This window comes from Quercus suber, unplaced genomic scaffold (genome assembly GCF_002906115.3).
Source record: "Quercus suber isolate HL8 unplaced genomic scaffold, Cork oak 2.0 scaffold_106, whole genome shotgun sequence".
NCBI lineage: Eukaryota > Viridiplantae > Streptophyta > Magnoliopsida > Fagales > Fagaceae > Quercus > Quercus suber.
Window position 1 is genome coordinate 475,412 of NW_027069571.1, and position 21,423 is coordinate 496,834.

The 21,423-nt window shown below is 31.0% G+C and overlaps 1 protein-coding gene across 3 annotated transcripts; it reads right to left on the minus strand.

Annotated features, from left to right (window-relative positions):
- Positions 1–936: 936 nt before the first annotated feature.
- On the minus strand, positions 937–5,068 carry LOC112014173 (IQ domain-containing protein IQM6). 3 transcript variants are annotated; one of them, XM_065775180.1, is made up of 9 exons: positions 4,793–5,068; positions 3,528–4,074; positions 3,232–3,346; positions 3,126–3,146; positions 2,905–2,993; positions 2,717–2,804; positions 2,400–2,639; positions 2,187–2,288; positions 937–1,906 (listed from the first exon to the last, which is right to left on the minus strand). In XM_065775180.1, exons 2-9 carry the CDS (start codon positions 3,995–3,997, stop codon positions 1,148–1,150), a joined length of 1,884 nt encoding a protein of 627 aa, XP_065631252.1. In that variant the 5' UTR covers positions 3,998–4,074; positions 4,793–5,068; the 3' UTR covers positions 937–1,147. The 3 variants fall into 3 exon arrangements, with proteins under 3 accessions (XP_065631252.1, XP_023902326.1, XP_023902325.1); XM_024046558.2 differs by having other exon boundaries at positions 3,081–3,146; XM_024046557.2 differs by having other exon boundaries at positions 2,905–3,146.
- Positions 5,069–21,423: the final 16,355 nt, after the last annotated feature.

Below are 21,423 nucleotides of genomic sequence, written 5' to 3' on the forward strand. Positions count from 1 at the left end.
TTTAAAATTGTCACACTGGGCCAATGTTTGGAAGTTGGATAGAGTTCAGCATGGACAAAGCCATGGTTTGACTTGGCGGGGTTTTTTTTTTTGGTTGGGGGTGGGGGGGGTTGTGGGGGCAAATTTTTTTTAAATATATTATTATTTATGTGCGTATTAATTTTAGCAATTTTATTTTATAAAATTACACTTTTGCCTCCTTAATAATATAATTAATTCTTTTAAGAATATTGTTATAGTCACAAATTTTTCTACAACATTTTTACAAACTGTTAAGTTAGCAAATTCTTATTGGTTCGCATTTGGACCTACCACTTACATTATTTTTTACTTACCAATAATCACTCATCACAACAACAATTTGTAAAAAAGATTGTAGCTCTAGCATTTTTCTTATTTTAAAAACCAAATCTAAAACAAAATATACAAGCCAAAAAAAAAAAAAAAAATAGTCCAACAACAAAATTACCAATAGTAAAACTAAACAAAATTAAGCCTAGTCAACTAATTTTACCCAAAACAAACAATACGACCCTATAAACAGCCAGCAGCTGAGTCAAAAGTCGAAGTCACTGCACATAACCAACAGTAAAGCTGTCTCTCCTAACTCTAAGTTCTGGCTCTCTCCTGGAGTTCAGATGTGCATATCTTGTGGGTATGAATGCGTTTGAATATGCTGTCATTTTCCTATTCCTAGGCAATCAACTTCAGCGAATTTTTTCAAAAGTAATATACAAAATGTTACTCTATAAGCACTTTCTTATTTTATTACCCAACAGAAAGGAAAATACACTTTGATATCTTAACAGTGATTTTGGCTTTATGATTTCAATATAGGACCTACATACATCATAATTTTTTTTTTTTTTTGATTAGTACATACATCATAAAGAATTAAAATGGGTCTCTTCTCTTCTAAGATTGAAGTGCAGCACATCCTGCAGAACCTCTTCAATTCTCATTCCATCCCCACCATAATCTACAAAAATGTGAAAAACAGTGGCATATAAAAGAATGCAAAAAATCCCTATATCCTCTTCTTTTTTCTTCTTTTTTAGTAAGTGCTATATCCTCTTCTCTACCCCAGTATTATATAATAAAATCCATTATGGATTGTGATTTCATCTATATTTATATTTAGTGATATCTATAAAGTTGTTTGAGACAGTGTTACTTGCTCTGGAGCAAGGGAACTTCTGCCTGCAGTTGTCTCTCTAAACAAAGAAAATGGAGTAGTATCCATTGTGCTGAAGCGAGAAAAGCTCCGGGGTGATGCATTAGCACTTCTAGATTTTGGGGACAAGTTGGATTGCTCCAGAACCCGGGCCTGAAGCTCAGAAGGATAGTCTCTCATGCAACCAATTCGTGGCCCCGCACCAGTTGCCCATTTACTGGATAATTGTTTACCCAACTGATATGACTTCATTCCTTTATGTGAATCTATCCTTTGCAGGATTTTTTCTTTTGGAATTGGCTGCTCATCATCTTCTTCTTGATATCCATCAAACAAGTTCATTTTCGGAACCATGAAATCTTCTTCAGATGAAAGTGATTCTTCTGCTGTTTCATATCCATCTCCTGAAGACAAATTTGGAGGGTCAGTGTGGCAACTTGGTCTAAGTTTTTCACTCGTAAAACTGTCAAATTCATCATGTTGGTTTGGTATTTTAAGCCTGTTCATTTTTGGGTATATATCTCCTGACAATCTTGGCATGAATGGTGTGGGATGTTCTGCAGCTTTAGAATCCTGGTCTCTGGAATCAGTGCACTCTTTAGCTGACAAATTTTCACTAATTGATTCAGTATCCTGAGATAAAACTGCTTCTGTTGAATTGCTCCGAAGGCAAATGTCACTGCCCTTTTTATAAGGGGCTTCTTCTTCTACTTCTTCTTCACCTGGGCTTTTCTGTTGCATAAAAAGAGTGGTGCATTAGTGACTTGCCTTCATGGTGAATCAAAATCTGATATGAACTATGGCAAATAAAGTCTGTGTGCAATGACAAAGCAGAAGGTTTTTGGCTAGATATAAAAGTGCATATCTTCCATGATATGTCAATTGTCACCACTATTTGCAGTTCCAACATTTGCAGAAAGATGGATTTATATCTGTTGTTGCTAGCCACCAAAATAAGATTGTACAGGGCGAACTTTAAAAAACTATTGAGAACAAAGTCTGCATGCTCTACCTTTACATTAGTGAGATCTACGTTGTGTTCCTTAAGGAATGACATGAGTTCCTGAAAATTTTCTTCTGTCGGTCGATAATGCCCACTGTGAGGCCAAACTGCCTAATTGAGTTGACAGAAATCGTGTTAGTACATCAAAAAAATTTAATATGAAGTAAAAGAAACCAATTAATAAAGCCAGTTCTTAAAATCCCCAAATTTTTTCTTTTATACCTTCAAGATGCCATCTTCCACTACTAATCTTCCAGCAGACAATGTGGCTCCACCTGCCAAGAAACTTGAATGTTGAAATGTGCCCTTGTTCTTCAGCCCAACATATAAGGTCTTGGATGTACTAAGGACAAAGATCCACTTAGCATCTTTGGGTCCTCCTTCTGTATGAAGGTTTTCACCACTCTGCTTGTAGACAAGTTTCCCATCTTGCACCACAACTTCATAAGCCTGCCTTTCTGCCTGCAAAATGAAGCATTTATCAGTAATAATAATTCTAACTCTACTTTCTAGGGGCCATAAGGGGACATGAGGCTCACTGGACCAAGATATTTAATGCATTGCTGCTGAAGCTTCGATCGAGGACATCTCTCATGATTGACTTCTTTTCCTTCTCCCACATCGAGCCTGTTATTTTTCAAAGTTAAAATGTCAAGGGTGAAAATAATTCTCATTGGAAAGCAAAAGTCAATCTGAAGGATTTGTTTTTGGTCCCAAGTAATCCTACCAGTAGAAGAAGGGCTGTCTACTCTCACAGTGGAGCCATTTCACATAATAAAATTGAAGATTATGGCCATAGCGATGGCGGGGATCAATCTGTTTAGGAGAATAACAAGATTGAAAACAAGCCACAAATAAAACTAGTAGTTTTTTCCAAAGATTTACTTTAAGCTTGAGACTTACTGCCTCAAGCCAATGTTGTAAAGCAAGTTTCTTAGCATTTCCAACCTTACATAAGCCTTTTCCCACCTGCCAAAAAAAAAAATCAGCAATTTAGAACCATATATAACTGATCAATATTTTTTAACCATGCACCAGATTGTTTAAAACTTACCTTAGCAGCTCTAGTTCTTGCCCTTGACCAGCGTGAAACAGCTGTCTCTGGTTTCCCGATGTCAAAGAATGATATAGAGCTTCGCTTCAGTTCTGCAAAATCTAGCAACTTCCACCTATAAAGTGAATTGCAAGAAGCTTTTATATTGTTTGGACAGATGGAAACAACACCATTTCATTTGGTTTTAGATAACATTTGAAATGGATGGGGTCAGTTCAATTTTATTAAATCATTCTTGTAAAGAAAGATTACACAGCATGCATGAGTGTAAAGGAATGCACATAAAAACTACAAACCAGCTTTGTTCCACAAGAACTGCACAATCTGCCAACCGTCTCCTTGTTCGGAAACTCTTGTACACTTTCTGCAACTTCAATGCAGCCTTGTTTCTATTGTTCTTTGGCTCCAACAATGGTGTCTGGTGATTTTTCTCAGATAAGCTATCTGATTTTGCCAACTGTTCATTACCATCTCTAGTCTTAGAGCTCACACATCTTCCAAACACATCATTTTCCATTTCTGCAGTAGGAGTTTTGAATGAGAACACAGTCTCTAACTCCCTCCCTTTAAAGCTAAGTGATCCTTCCAATATCATCTTTCTTGAACCAAATGATTTCAACTTAGTGGAATCTGAAACGCGGATGTTGAAACCGACTGATCGCAATATGTTCCTCACTACTGAACTAACTGATCTTACAAGTATAGCTTCATAGCTACTAACCAAATCATCAAGGTCGGCAAGTGGGCTAGAAAAGGATATACCCATTTAATCAAAATGGGATATCTTGTATATATCCCAAATAACCAAGATCCTAACCAAAAAGATCCATGGGATCTGGATACCTGTTGCAGAAAAAAAAATTGTAAGTTAAATATTAGTATCTTTGACAGGCATCATATGCTAGAAAAAATTACACCAATTTTAAAATTCAACAATGAGGATTTATGATTGATCCCATGAACACCTGTCCACATTTCGTTTCATACAAAAAGAGCTAGGATTAGGACTAGGAAAATAAATGAAAAATGCCTGAAAAAATTAAGTACGTACCAAAAAAAAAAGTATGATTGAACCCAACTTAGAGCATTTATAAGACCACATATAAAAAAATGAAACTTCAAAATACACAACCAATATTCCTGAAGTTCATTTCTTATTTTGTAGGCCTAAATATCCTAATAGAAATGGACCACAAAAACCATCTTGCAGAACATTTAACACTCCCATATTCCTATTTCAACCAATCAGCAGAAAAGCAAGTGCTTAAGAGACACCATTGTCAATGTTGACACCTTTTCCTCTACAAACTTATTTGTACACATAATCATAACTACATTATTTCCTTTTATTAGTTGAGTAAATTCTCTATACAATTTTTACCAATTTTAACACAATAGCCATAACCCATAAATTCAGAAGAAGGAAAAAAAACCCAGAAATCATTTTTAAAATTCATGTTTCTTCTTTACACAAATATCAATAAGTTGAATGACAAAATAAAAAGAAAGAAGAAAAGACAAGAACATAAGAGTGATGAAATGGAGGGTATAATAATGTTACCTTAATCCATCAGAGACAAAAGTGGAAAATAAGAGACGAGACTAGAGGTTTCCCCAAGTCTGAAAGTAAAGGTATGAGAGAAAAGAGACCAAAAAGTGAATGGCCCAATGGAGTTTGGTTGGTAGCAATGTGAGAGAGAGCGAAGAATGTGGGAGGTGGCGAAGAGGTTAAGAGATTACAGAGTGGCTTTCATTAGTTGAGCCACTTTCTCAGCCTGAGCTTTTCTGTGTCTCTTGGAAAACACCACCTACTCGTTAATTAGTTGATTAGTTCTATGCTGCTATTCTTGCAAGATGTACCTGCGTATATATAGAAGAGAGAGAGGGTGGTATCACTGAATCACTAACAGATTCACGACATTTTCACAATCATTTTATAATAAATTGTATAAGGTAAGTTATTATTGGCAACCTACGAGTAAAAAAATGAATGTCAGTTAGAGCATTAGCATTAGAAAATTTTAATGTTATTTTATTTTATCATTCTAAAAAATTACTTTATCATTATATCATACCATTTTACAATACTTCCACGTCTCAAACTTCTACTTCTCTCGCTTACTCATTAAAATAATATATTTACATAATAAAATAATATATCTCAAAATTATATATTTTCTCACCCATCTCTCTCCTCTCTCTACATAATAAAATATTATTAATTTTTTACAATACTTGCTACAATGTAATTCTATGTTTAAAATTGTACTATAGCAGTATTACAAAAAAAATTTGTAATTATGCTGTTTAGCATTCTCTAATGCAGATGATTTTGAGGCTTAAAATTCCAAATTTCCCTTAGATTTGGCATTAGCATTCCCCAATGCTAATGCTCTTATGAGCTCAAATTAGAATCGGTAACAACTTATCGCTTAAGATTTATTAATAAAATGTTATAAATATAGCTATATTCATTTTCTGTTTTATAGTATTATGTTTTCAAAACTCTTTTTGTTTTCACTTTTCACATTAAAAACAATTTCAAACTTTTGAATACTAGACATTTGAACAAGGTGCTGTTTGTAATAAAAATAGACATAAATATCAGCTACGACTATGTGCCAAAAACCACAAAAGAAAAAAAGACCAGGACCTAATAAAAACAAAAACAAAAATCTCAAAGACTCTGATCAATTATTATACATAAAAAACTAAAAAATAAAATTGATTTCTATGCCTTTATTTTCTTATCCACCCAAAGCTTGATTCCAGTGCATTAAACTATTCAAGATAGTAATGATATATAGTTAAAGATGAACACATATTATCGTTGTGACCAGTTTAATATACTCAGATCCAAACCAAATCTATTAAATAAAACAATATCAATAGTGAGTTTAAACAAGATTTAATTTGTTGATATACACTATATGGCTATAATTGAGGCAAATTTATTTATTTTTGAATTTATTTATAAAAGATTAATCATTTTGCGAAATTTGGATGGGCCAAACCGCCAAAAAAAATATTTGATGGTCACAAATCACAAAGGATCAATGACTGCCATTCAGTCGTCATTGATTTTTATTTTTTATGAGAGCTCGTTTAAGCGTTTAGTTGAGCCAATGGTGTATTATATTATGAGTGGATAAGACCAATAACATGGCTAAAGTTTGAATGGACCACATCACGGATTCACGGTCCTCACCTTTGTCAAAACTCAAAATCTACATATATACAGATAGTTATAAAACTTTTTTTAAATCTTATGAACTTTAAAATGTACAGCCATGCGTACAGATGTCAGTTGAAAAATTGGTAAAACACAACAAATTATCAAATCACCATTTTTTATTTTTTCTGAGGGGACAGAGTAGTGTCATAGCCTTTGATTAAAAAGAAAACTATTCCAAAAAAGCTATATAGTTTACTTCTATTTCTATATATAGTTCAATATATGTTTGACAGGTAAGAATTGACTTAATTCAATTGTTTTAAGTTTATGAAAAAAATTCAATTGTTTCAATAAATTCAAATATTTTAAAGTAAATTTGCATTTGGATAAACCTCATCAAAGTTATATTACGTTATAAATTGATACTTATACGCTATGAATATGGACATAGCTCTGTGGGGGAAAAAAAGAAAAGAGGAAAAAGATATATTTGAAGCAGCTTGTCACGAGAAGTATGATAATAAAATTCTAGCAATTAGGCCATGAGCTTCTCGGCTTGTTTGCACTTCTTGGATTCCATTTCTGAACCTTCCACTCTATTTAGCATTCATTTATGGATAATTTTTCTTTTATTTTAAGATAGAATACACGATAAGAAAAATAAATAATTAAAAATGAATTTATTCAAACACCCTAAAGTCTGTAACAATTATTATTTATTTGTGATTTCCTTTTTTATTTCTTCTTTTTTTTTTTTTTTGAGAAACTTATTTATTTTATTATTGATTCCTATTTCTTAAGATAATATACTAACGTATAAAAGTAATTAAGGTAAAGTCACACCGTCATAGTCCATGATCATTTGTACAAGCTAGCTATAGACCTTAGAAATTTCAAACCTTGTTATCGTTTTTTTTTTTTTTTTTTTAAGTTAGAAACTTTGGTGGTCCTTTTTTTATTTATGGGTTATATTAATAGAAACTTTGACATTAATTTTATGAAAAATATTAAAAAATATTAAAAATTTTACATAAAACTGTAAAGTGCAATATTTATTTATAGGTTAATATGCCCTTGTTTTTTTTTTTTTTTTAATTCGTGTTAATAGATGTTGTAGGGTCACAGTTTTCAGCACAAGCCCAAAAGAATTGGTCGATAGTCTTATGAGCCCAATACAATAAATTTTTAGAGAGGAGGATGAAGAACTAGGCTTTAGTGAAGGTCAATAATGGTTGGTATCAATTATATAGAAGAACACACGAATAAGACATACATAAAAATGATTTCAACTCCCATCCGAGGAGGCAGATAAAGGTACAAATTGATATAGGTGGTTTGCAACTCAGTTTTGCATGCTACAGTAGTTTTTTCCTCTTTTTTCTGATCCCCCTTTTCATGCAAGATTCATTACATTATATAGTTCCTCTCAGTTCATCTTGATTGTCCACTTGTTGGTCATCTAAACCCTTACTTGAATATATGTCCCATCAGACACCTCCTCTGATTTCTTTGTGAGTTGCGGTGACCAAGGAAATACTGTTCAGGGATCTTCTCTACATAAATGCAACAACAAAAAGTAGCTGCAAGGTATTTAATGCAATGATAGCAACTTTCCTTTAGATATTTCCTCGCCTCCTTCACACTTGCGTGTCTCAAAGGTATATCTCTACCACTAGAGATTCTATAGAGATCATTCTTATAGTTGAAACTCAAACTTGAGGCGTGTCACCCGTTGCTGAGGACAAGTTTCTACTCGGACCACCATTTATTTATTTCTTACGTGTCATACTTTAAATTAGAGTTTCTCCACTCCATTTGTCTCTCCTCAAACGTAATTACGCCCTCAAATAAGCAAGAACCCAATATAAAAATTTAGGCCCTCTTACAGAGATTTTTTAAATTTGTAAAAAAACCATTTTAGAAAAAATTTTATACAATTTTTATGGAAAATGTAAAAAAAAAAAAAAACATTACTCTTTTCTGANCCAAAAGAATTGGTCGATAGTCTTATGAGCCCAATACAATAAATTTTTAGAGAGGAGGATGAAGAACTAGGCTTTAGTGAAGGTCAATAATGGTTGGTATCAATTATATAGAAGAACACACGAATAAGACATACATAAAAATGATTTCAACTCCCATCCGAGGAGGCAGATAAAGGTACAAATTGATATAGGTGGTTTGCAACTCAGTTTTGCATGCTACAGTAGTTTTTTCCTCTTTTTTCTGATCCCCCTTTTCATGCAAGATTCATTACATTATATAGTTCCTCTCAGTTCATCTTGATTGTCCACTTGTTGGTCATCTAAACCCTTACTTGAATATATGTCCCATCAGACACCTCCTCTGATTTCTTTGTGAGTTGCGGTGACCAAGGAAATACTGTTCAGGGATCTTCTCTACATAAATGCAACAACAAAAAGTAGCTGCAAGGTATTTAATGCAATGATAGCAACTTTCCTTTAGATATTTCCTCGCCTCCTTCACACTTGCGTGTCTCAAAGGTATATCTCTACCACTAGAGATTCTATAGAGATCATTCTTATAGTTGAAACTCAAACTTGAGGCGTGTCACCCGTTGCTGAGGACAAGTTTCTACTCGGACCACCATTTATTTATTTCTTACGTGTCATACTTTAAATTAGAGTTTCTCCACTCCATTTGTCTCTCCTCAAACGTAATTACGCCCTCAAATAAGGCCTAAGACCCAATATATAAAATTTAGGCCCTCTTCCCCACAGATGTCTTTAATGTATTTGTTAAAAAACCATTTTAGAAAAAATTTTATACAATTTTTATGGAAAATGTAAAAAATTATCTAAAAAATCACTTACTTTCTTATTTTCTTGTAAAAATTTTAATTTTTTTTATAAACTAATGTCTTTCCAAAGAAAGAAAGAAAAAAAATGAAACCCCACACGCCTTCCTCCCTTATGATAAAGTCCAATATTTGTGTGGATTGTCACTAGAGCCGTGATAATTACGAGCAATGCAATGCGTCATATCGAACTGAAGCGAAGTTTCTTACAGTTTACCGAAAAAAGAAGAAGTCAAGTTTCTTACAGTTTACCAAAAAGAGAAGAAGTGAAGTTTCTTACCAAAAAAATAAGTGAAGTAGGGTTCGTGAATCGTGAGAACTCAAGCAATTATTGATACCATTTTTACAACAAATTTTAAGTAGTAAATTATTATTAGTTATTATTATTAGAACAAAAAAATAATTTTAGTGTTAATTTCAAATTTGAATCAATAATAACTAACTCCCTATAATTTATTGTAAAAATATTGTGAACATAACATCTCTCAACAAATTAAAAGTCAAAACTCAAAAGTCTGTTTCTGACAATTTATTATAAAAATATTATGGACATAACATCTCTCAACAAATTAAAAGTCAAAACTCAAAAGCCTGTTTCTGACAATTTATTGTCATGGCCACTGTCGTGTTCATATTACAAGGTAAACAAGCCAAACAGGTGTACATATGTATACACTATATACGGAGTAGTACTTTGCGCTGCACGGACCTCCAAAAATACGCGTGGCATGAAATGGTCACGATTTTGCATGGATCAAGATTTGAGTTTGGTAGGTGAACTCACCCCCTCTCTGCATTGACCATGTGTATATAATAATGTATTTAGTAGCATTCAGAATCTTTATACTCTCAGTTAATGTATTTTTAAAAAAATATTATTATGATTTGGTTTCCTTTAAATTGAGGCTCATACGTGCACAAATAAAGAATCCTGATTTGCTCCATTTTAATGAAAATTGAGTTTTTTTTAGAAATAGTTTTGACATATAATGTTTTATTTTGATGATAAATTTTTATCATTAAATCAAGACACTAATTAGTATTTTAGTATATGTTGAAATAGAATCTTAAATATCTGATTCGATGATAAAAGACTTAACCAATTGAACTAACTAGAATTTAATATAAAAATTGAGAGTCTATTTTACAGTTAAAATTTTATTTCTTGAATCGATCTATTAGTATAAGGAGTATTTAAATGATGTGGTATACTATACACCTTTAAACTTTTAGTGGTATTTATTTTGAACCATAAAATAAATATACTTCAAATTGAGGCAATAAATTTTCCCTTAACAAGGCCTTAAGGTCACAAATTAATATGCAATTATGAATTGTACTAACTAAATAAAAAATAAATACACTTTATATATATATATATATATAATCACTTGTCACTAATTTGTGTGTATAAACTCATTTGTTTTTGTATCTTTTTTTTTTTTTTTTGAGGGAAGTGTGTATTTTTCTTGATATTGTATATTGTTTGGCTTTAATTTTTTTAAAAATATATAAAAATATTAGTATTTAATATTTTAATATTAATCACTTTAATTTGTCTTCTTTGTTCACTTGCTAATTAATAAAAATGAATTTTAAAACATATTAAAAAATAAAACATAAAAGTACATACCCATCCAGTGACTAAGACTTGTAAGGCTACGACCACCGTGTATAATGTTATGTTTATAATATTTTCTCAACAAATTTTATGTGATAAATTGTTAATTTGAACATATTGTTAAAATTTTATACTTACTAATAACAACCAAACACTGAAAATAATAAATACATTTTATTAATTGAATAGTGTTAACTTTATAAGTTTTAATTGTCATTTTTGTAATATTTTCAATAATTTCATTAATTTATACTAATTTTTTATTAAATAAACCCTCACAATAAATTATTTTTAATGGACATCTTGTGATGCCGGTTAACATTTTTCATATTAATAAGGTAACTAAAAAAAATGAGAACTAGTCTTGCCATACCTTTTAGCTCAAAATGACTATTCACAAAAAAATTACTCTATAATCCAAGTAAGGCAGAAATAAACAAATGGCCTCTAAAAAAGAAAAGTTTCCGATTAGAAGGGTAACCGCCAATTGCAGCTGGAATTCAGCAGAATCAGCACCGTCAAAAACAAAAAAACAAAAAAAACACACACACAGAGACAGGACTGGGATTTGTTTGTGGATTAGATTAATAGATTATGGCTAGAAAGAACAGATGGCTGTACCTTTCCGTAAATCCCTTTCCGTCTGAGTCCTGACAGAATCTAAGGAATCTAATCAAATCAGATTAGAAAAATATTTATAATAAGACTGACATTGAGACTGCTTTTGGGTCCAACGCGCTTCTCTTTAAAGCACCGACAACCTCCAGTCATCGACTTGACAAATTTGGCTCAGTTAGTAGACCGACCAATTAATCCAACACCATTATGTAATTCCACTCGTTTAGAGCTTTTCATGAATATATATTTTATATATATGTGGACTTCAATTGCCCCAATTAATAAGTTTTCTTGAATGATATGTTGGTCAAATTTGGTAAGTTCTCTCTTTATTTTATTGGATGTCATATGAGTAATCACCTTGATGGTATTAGGAAATGTAAGGAAAAAAAAAAAAAAAGTTAACAAGTATCTTAAATATATTAGTTTAGAAAATATTTTTAGAAACTCTTTATAAAAAAAAAAAATTGTTAAAAAGAGTTTGTAGTTTGTCTTTGTATTTTAACCTTTTTTTCCTCTCCCTTCACCAAAAAAAAAAAAAAACCTATTTTTCCTCATTTTTATGCATGTGTTTATTTCTTAAAAAAAAGAGTAAGTATCCTATATTGCTTAAGAGAGTGTGTTATATGTAGTTTAACTTGCCACATCTTTCCTTAAAAGTTACCATGACTTTTGAGTGAAATTTATGGTGTGTTTTTGTGTTAGAAACGCTTTCCTTCTATCTTGAGTGTGTTTGTTTCAAAAAAAAAAAAAAAATAGTAATTGTCCTACATTACTTAAGAGAGAGTATTATGTAAAAAAAATTGTAATTGTCCCACATTGCTTTAAAGAGAGTATTGTGTGTAGTATAACTTGCCATACTCTCTTTTAAAAGTTACTATAACTTTTAAGTGGAGTTTGTAGTGTGCTTTTATGTTAGAACCTCTTTTCCTCTCCCTTATGAATGTTTGTTTCTTAAAAAACAAAAACAAAAAAACTACTTCTCAAAAAAAAAAAAAAAAAAAAAAAAGAGAGAGAGAGAGAGAAGAAAGTAATTGCCTAAATATTATCACATTTCATTTCTTGATTGCCTTTGGAGACTTAATCTGACAATGTTCAAAAGTAAGAAGCAAATTTTGATTACATGAGTTTAATGATCTTGATCCTTCATAATCAAAGAGATTTGTTTAGTTCTTAAACATTATGATTTTCCAAAATGGTTGTTCTAAGGATCACATCTTGTTCAAAAAAAATGAATTTTTTTTTCTTCCAAAAAAAAAAAAGAGAAATTTCATTTCAAAAAAAAAAAAAAAAATTATTCTCTTCCAAAATCCAATCCTCTTGAACTATGTCTTGACCTGTTCCTCTATGAAAGAGGTACGGAGGTAACCTTTCAAAGGCTCAGTCCCAATCATCCAAATAACCTTGGAGAACAAAGTCAAAACAATGTAACAAAATTATTTGAGTGCATGTTAGGTTAAGCCCATTTGTTTGCATTGAGCATGTTTAAACTTGGAGCATTGGCCTATTTATATTGTGTGCAAATATGTTCTTCTCCCATGGAAGTATGTTTTCATTTAAGGCATTAATCCATTTGTTTGCAAGCATGTCCACACATTGGCCCAAAAAAAAAAATTAATTAATGATAATTGGTTTCTAACAAGTTAGAAAAAGAAAGCCATTTTGCAGAAACTAATGATGGCAGACCGTGATCTTTTTTCGTGTTCCCCAATGGTTACAACATCAAATAAACTCAGGTTCAATCTAAGCATGGAATATGCCTCAAACTAGGGGTATTGGCTAAGTACTTTCAATTCATTTCAATGAATAAATTCATTGCTAAATTGAAATTATCTTTTTGCAAGAATTAAGCAAGGACTTAGCAATCCGCAGCAACTTCCTGCCAAAGTTATTCTCATTCAAAGGATAGGTTTTTCAACCAAAAAAAAAATCATCATGAATAAATCTTCATCAATTTTACTCCATCTTTATCTTCATCTTCTTCACTTTTGATGATGAACAAATCTTCATATTTCAAAAAAAAAAAAATCAATTCTTTCTTAATCTTTCCAAAAAAAAAAAAAAAGAAGAAAGAAATTTTCAAAAAAGGCCTTGGGACTAGGGGCATTGGGCTTGTACTTCTTAGGTTGCTTTCAAAAAAAAAAAAAAAACATCAATCAAAATTTTCAATTCCTTGAAAAAATTCAAGATTTCCAAATTTTTCAAAAAAAATTCATCAATCAAAATTTTCAATTCCTTTAAAAAATTCAGGATTTCCATTTTTTTTTTTTAAATTCTTCATTAAATTCTTCTTCAGGAACAGAATGCTATGATCCTCTTTCATATTCTCTAGTGATGCAACATCAAGTCAACTGTCTATCCTCAGCATTCATCAAAGCATGGAATATGTCCTAAACTAGGGGCATTCATTAGGTATGTTGAATTTTTTTCAATGGATAACTCTATTACTAATTGAAAATATTTATTTTACAGGTACTAGGGTATAAGGCCCACACACATCGACATGAGCCAAAAGCCCAAAAATCCTAGGTCCTCTAAAAACATGAGCCATGATCCAAAACCTTTGGTCCTCTGAAAACATAAGCCAAAGCCCAAAAAACCATTGGTCATTTGAAAACATGAGCCAAGATCCAAAAATCCTAGGTCCACTAAAAACATAAGCCAGGATCCAGAACCTTTGGTCCTCTGAAAATATGAGCTAAAGCCCAAAAAACCCTTGGTCCTCTGAAAACATGAGCCAAGATCCAAAACCTTTGGTCCTTTCAAAACATGAGCCAAAGCCCAAAAATCCTTAGTCCTCTAAAACACGAGGTGGGATCCTTGGTAATCCATATTTTCTTGACCTCATGTAAGCATGTCTTGTACTCATTCCCAAAAAAAAAAAAAATTGCATGCACGAACTATGTTTGGACCTAATCCTCCCACCAAGAAGTACGTAGGCAATCTCCCTCAAGATTCGATCCACATTTTCATCCATAACATGACCGTTTGCATTTTTATCTACATGCATCATACATTCACCATGGTTAATTACTGATTGCAAAGTTCAGTGTCTCCTTCATACATTGATGTTCACTTTTCAAGCTTTGCCAATGAGGGGCATTCTATTGACACCTTATTTTGCAATCCGTATCTAACCTCACAAGGAGGGTAAAAAGGTAATTTTGCATTGAAAATATATATCTTAATTCTGGTCACTAGATACTTAATCTCACTTCACGAAAACAATCTTGATATTATAACGATCAAATCGACTGGTCATAAGCCCTAATCAGACCATCAGATTGAAAATTATCATCAAATCAAGTTTTAATGGCTGAGATGTACTATCACAAATTGAGTCCAACTATATGTGATTATAAATAACTGATTTCAATTTGTTATAATTATAATCAATTTGAGATTAATGATGGTCATAATTTGATTGGTTAGAACTACATTTTATGGTAAGGTTACACACACCTAATTAATTAGATAGTTAAATATTAATTATTCAATAAGTAAGTTGTGCAATTGTCTTTTAATTAAAGTAAATTTGGAACTAATTAAGTCTGAAATAGGAGTGATTGGAATCATTTAATGTTAATTAGGAGCTAATTTGGAACCTATTAATATTAATTGTGCTGAAACCATTTTCTAACAAATAACATATGCTCACCATTTCATCAATATCTCTCAGAATATTTTGAATCTGTGAATGAGGTTAATTTTCCCAGAAACTAGACATCCGGAGCTTCAATTTGAGCACAAGTACGAGATAATTCCAATCAGAATTGAGTCAGATGTGATTTTTCAAAGTTAGCTCTACAGACTTTTACAGCAGTTACGGGAAAACCGAATTTTGGCTTGCTCCTCACTCCTGCCAATCTCTCCATTTAATGCATCAGATTTCTCCAAATGCTAAAATGAGGTCTAGGTTTATGATTCTTTGTCAACCCTCATTAAATAACCTTTCATTCATATTTCCTCAACCACTACTATATAAACTTTCCCTCCTTCATTCCAAGACACAAAAAAAAAACCCTCTCTTCTCCTTTTTTGAGTTCTAGTGAAGTTGAGTAGTCTTGTCATATCTTGGTCTTTCAGGACTCAGGGTATTGAGTGAGACTCACTCTCTTTCTCCTAACTATTCTTTTCCTTCACCCTTGGGATCTTCACCAGGAGTCTCCTCCTCCACCATATCGATCTTGCATGAAAGTATAATCCATTTCCCTAACTTGTTTTTATGTTGCCATGATGAGAATTTAAGATTAAAAGCATGATAGTAATTATTTAAATTCCATTGAATATGTTTGAATGCTCTTCATTGTTCTTATATGTTCTTCACATGTTTTTGATTGTTCATCACATATTCATACATAACACTAGTTTTAATCTTAAATCCACATCAAAATAATGAAAAACATGTTTGTTTAATAATTCGTTCAAACCCTTGAATCTAAGATATTACCATCCACACACATTCACCAGAATTTATTTTTCAATTCAAATGAAATACTTAATAAATGGAATTAGGGTTTATCACATGCACACACAATGAATTCAACATTCAAATTGATTGATAACATATTTGATGATGTGATATAAATGTTGGTTACATAGTCTAGAAGACCGGTTTCACCGGGTAAGGTGAGTGCCTAACACCTTCCCATCTTGTAACATAGCTTCCGAACTTAGATCAAGGATTGATAGACCAATGTTTATCTTTATAATTTTCAATTGCTAGATTATAACTAGAAAACAAAGTTATGTACTTTATCTTAGATTGTATCTAGAACCAAAGTCATGTAATTTTCCTATGATTAATGTAAGTTCAATTGAAAATTAATAAAATAAGGAATTTTCAATTTTGGTTTTCTTATTTATCCCAATAATTAAATAAGTGGTGACTCCATTGTAAAACCCTTAATCTAAAGGGGTAAATATAACTAGTCGAACCGCCATTTTGAGTGGCAATAACACGACTCCACCCATTCACGTAGGTTTGGCCTAACATCCTATAAAAACTGGCTGGGGCGCGGTCTCTCACACATTTACATGAGCACGATTTGTTAAAGAAAAACCCCATTCGGACCCATCTTCACGAACTCAAATCAACCTTAGAACTGTGATTTCTTCAAGGAGTAAGGATTTTTCCTTGTTTCCTTCAACTAGGCATGATCTGTTGGGTCATGTAGGACTAGTTCTAGATCTAACCAATCAGTCAATGGCTCAGTTTCAGAGGCGAGGCGAGTTGCAAAGAGCACAACCATTGTCACGGTCGATTCCATGGCGGAGTGGGACAGTCTGGCACTAAAGTTGTTAAGATCTCACCGAAGATAGTGCTTGTGATAAAGACTAAGCCAAATATGCTCTTGAACACTTCAATACTTTGGGAACTCTGTGCACATGTTGCTCATTAGCTTGTGGGTTTTGAGTATATGGGTGTTGTTTTGATAAAAAGGAGATTGCTTTTTAGGCAAAGAAACAACTAAGAGTACCAATCCAAACCAATACATTATTTTTGTTATGTTTGTTTTTCCCTAAAAATATGTTTTTCTAACAGCAAAGGGAGAGGTGGGTAACAGATCCCTAACAAAAGTTACCTCAAGTGGGCAAAGTGTTAAGTTTTAAACTATGGGTAGGCAAAGTGGAAACGAACCTAACCACATGTGGGTTTTGTAGTTTCCCCATAAAATTAACATGCTATTTCAATGTTAGTTTTTGTTTTTGTTTTTGTGTTAGGTCTCATCACACTTCTAGCTATTTTGATGATTAGTAAATGCATAAAACCCCGAATAAGGATAACTAGAAAGTATTGATATTTTAAAAAATATAATAGAAAAGGGATTTGAGCAAGTAAAGCATGTTCGATAAGGCTAGTTAATTATTAAGATAATTAATTTACTATTAGTGAAACTTTGTTAAAATTTCAACAACAAAAAAAATTCAAGGGGCTCATTAATTATTAAAATATATTATTTTATTTATTTACATATAATTTTTCATTAATTTTTTTTAAGAGATGATTACAATTCGCTGTTAAATCATAGTTCGAACCATTTTCTCCCAATTCTCTAAGCACTTTGTGCATGAAGATGTGTCAATTCAACTACAAAAATTTTAACACTTTTTTTCATTAATTTGTGCATCGCACACATGATAAGTATATATACGACTAGACTACAAGTAAGAAAATAAAAGAAAAGTTTAGGTTGAGCCCTTGGGCTACACAACCTAGCCCAACCCAAGACTACCTTAATCTTATACTGAGCACTTCTGTAACCCATTCTCTACCATCTTATCCTTAATCTTTTATTTGAGTTTATTTGGAATGTGGACAAGGAAGATCACACGGTTTAGACTTTAGGGTCTTGATTTATTATGGTTACTCGTGTATTATTTATTATTCCCTTCATCCCAATTTGTCCGTCTTATTTCAAAAATTCAATTTTTAAGGGGATATGGACAAAGTTTAGTTACAAAATTAGTTGTAGTCTTAGGCCAAAATATTACTTAATACCTTTTTATTGAAGGTGAATTTTAACAAATCCATCATTGGATGAAATCTTCTTATATTCTCTATCTTGCAAAATTTTAAAAAATAAAATATCAATATCTATGTCATCAATAAATGATTAAATTAAAGTTTTGTATTTTAAAATTATGCATAAAATATAAGTTATAGATCAATAGTAAATAAATCCGATTAATAAAAAATTTGACATGTTATTAAAAAAAACATGCATTCAACACATGATTTTCAAAATATGTAGTAATGTTTATTTTATTGAGTAAAGTTTTAGTCTGCTACAACTAATTTTGTAGCTAAACTTTATCTTATCATTTATTGTCTTGTTTGCAGTATAAAAATGTATAAATTTTCAAAACTACTCTTAAATGAATTTATCAAAAATGATTTTGGAAATAAAATAGGGGCATAATAGGAACATTACTAAATTAATGGTTTAGAAACATAATAGTATTTTGAGACATCCCAAAATGGAATAAATGACAAACAAATTAACACAGGGGGAGTATTTATTATATTGATAGTTACAATGGAGGGATGATTTAATCACTTAAATCCTAGATGTCTTTAAATACAAAGAGACGCCAACTAGTTTAATTACAAGGCTCTTGCATTGATCATTTACTTATGATTCATGATAAAAATGAAAGTTTTTGGGTTAGTTTTTGTTGTATGAGGCAAGATAAATAAAAAAAATCTTTGTTATGGGGTGATTTGAAGTTCACGGCGTTGTATGAGAACCCTTAGAATTTTTCATATAAAAATATAGTTGTGTTTTGATAATATATGAGAATAGACTTTGGTTATTGGTCATTTGGTGGAAAAACTATGGTTAAATGTCACATTATACAATGTTCTCTTTTGCACTGGCACATAATGTATCATGTATGTATATACTGTTATAAAAAAAAAAAAAATGCATGTGTTCATCAAAAAAAATAAAAAATGCATGCATATACTTCCTTGTCTTTTCCTTTTTTTTTTTTTTTTTTTTTGCTGAATATACTTCCTTGTCATGTGGTCTTTATCCTTTCTCTTCGTACTGTAATGTGACTGAACAACCTAAGTGGGTTCACTTTACTTATTAACCTTTAAAATATTTCTTTATTTTAAATGTGTACTTTTGGTTTTTGGCTTTTTGCCTCCATTTCTTCCTGAGAAGTTGATGTAGAATATTATGCATTATGACTCGGGCAGTGTTTATTATTCCCAAACTATTTTATACAATTTTAAATTGTGACTTCAAATCATAGTTTCCATCAATAATGGCTTCAAGAATTATTTTTTTTCAGTGTGTTTATTATGAAATTTAAATTATACAAAACCTAATAAAAAGATAACTTCATATATATATATATATTGACAAAAAAAAAAACCATGCAAATACATAAAAGTATTATAATTTCCTTCTATGAGTTTTCTTATTTTGAAATCATTGCATAATAGTCTCATTATAAATACTGCAAGTTACATATCTTTTAAAATTTTAGTTCAAACAAAATTTTCTTGGGAATTTTCTTGTTGTGTGTAAGGGTCTAATATATTGTTTAGGAAACCAAAATTTAAGGGCAAAGTTTGGACTACAAATTTAGTTGCAGTCTAACACTACAACTTTCACTAAAAAAATTAACATGACTACTTAATTTCCCATAAATATATATATATATATATATATATATATATATGAATGTATGTATGTATGTATGTATGTATTAACATGGCTACATATTTTGAAAATGTAACCATTGAATGCCTTTTTTTTTTTTTTTTAAAAAAAAAAAAACACGTCAAATTTCATACTAAATGGATGTTATTTACTATTTGATCCATAAACTTATTTTTTATGAATAATTTTAGATTACAAAAACTCATAATTTAATCATTTGATTGATGACATAGATATTGATATTTGATTTTATTAAAATTTTGCAAGCATGAGAGATATAAGAAAAAAATGTAATTCAAAATTTAAGGACTAAGTTTGGACTACAAATTTAGTTGCAATCTAAGGCTACAACTTTCACTAAAAAATAACATGACTACTTAATTTCCCATAAATATATATATATATATATATATATATATATATATATATATATATATATATANAAGAGAGAGAGAGAGAGAAGAAAGTAACTAATATTTTGGACTCTTTTTTTTTTTTATAGAAAAGAATAAAGTAACTAATGTTTTTCACAATTTTATATATCATCTATAAAAGTAGTATTAAAATTTGAGTAATACTATAGACACAAACTATTTTTAATATCTTTACAAATTGTTGATGTGATAAATTTTGATTAGTCCTAATTTGACCTATCATTAACATCACATTTTTACTTATCAATAACTATTCACCACATCAATCATTTGTAAAAGAAATGTATATAATAGTTTATGGCTTTATAATTTTTCTTAAAATGATCTATTAACAAATACATTCATAGCACTTTGTTAACCAAACCCTTAACATTTGTTTGGTTTGGGAAATAAAAAAGTGAAAGGACAGGAAAAAATTTAGTTTTCCTTCACATATGTTTGGTTGGAGGGATAAAAAAAATAAAAAACTATTTTGTTTGGTTGAAGAAAAAAGTAGGAAGATAGAAAATATAATTTGTATAAATTTACTCTTATGCCCTTATTAGATAAATTTTTTATGTACATTATAATTTTATTAAAAATTGTATATAGATGGACACTTTATTAAAAAATATAAATAGCTGAAGAACCCAAAAGCAAATGACAAAAAATAACGAATGTGAAGAAAAAAAAAAAGATGGACAAACAAAAATAAAAATGAACGAGAAGAAGAAGTAACAAAGGAAGAAGAAACACAAAATAAAACGTATGAATAATAAGAGGAGAAAAAGACAAAAACCAAAACACCTTCGTCCAAAATGACTAGTGATTTTTGTTCCAAATTTCTCTCTATTTTAGAGAGATCAATTTTTAGTAATTCCGGGAGAAAATATATAATCTCACCAAAATCCTTTCTATTTTCTCTTCTTACCTTTTTTTTTGAGAAACATTTTCTCTTCTTACCTAATAACACCAAAAGCTATTTTCTCTTTTTTATTTATATCCATCCTATTCCCCTCTAGCCAAAACACGGTGTTAGTTAATCCCTATGGCTTCTTTCTTTTCTTTCGTAGGCCTATGACAAATGTCAAATCCTTGGCAAAAAGGAAAAACAAAGTGGGTTAAGCTCAACCTAAGCTGTATCCAACCAAGGAAAATAAACGTTCTCGTATCATATGGGTCTAGTGCATTGACGTACCAAAACTATATCCAAAAAAGAAAATAGATAAGGCACACTAATTTCATGCTTCGTACTTTGTCTTTTTATTTTTGGTTAAGTGCGGGAGATAAAAACCCCGAACTAAAAGTTACCAAACGAACCGGGTGCCACTAGGCTATAAGGCCCAGTGGCCATGCTTCGTACTTGTCAT

Coding starts and splice junctions, on each gene's coding strand:
- LOC112014173 (XM_024046557.2), bottom strand. CDS start 3,997: ATGGGTATATCCTTTTCTAGCCCACTTGCCGACCTTGATGATTTGGTT. Junction 2,289..2,399: donor TGGAAGATGGCATCTTGAAG/GTATAAAAGAAA, acceptor CAACTCAATTAG/GCAGTTTGGCCTCACAGTGG. Junction 1,907..2,186: donor TAGATCTCACTAATGTAAAG/GTAGAGCATGCA, acceptor TTTATGCAACAG/AAAAGCCCAGGTGAAGAAGA.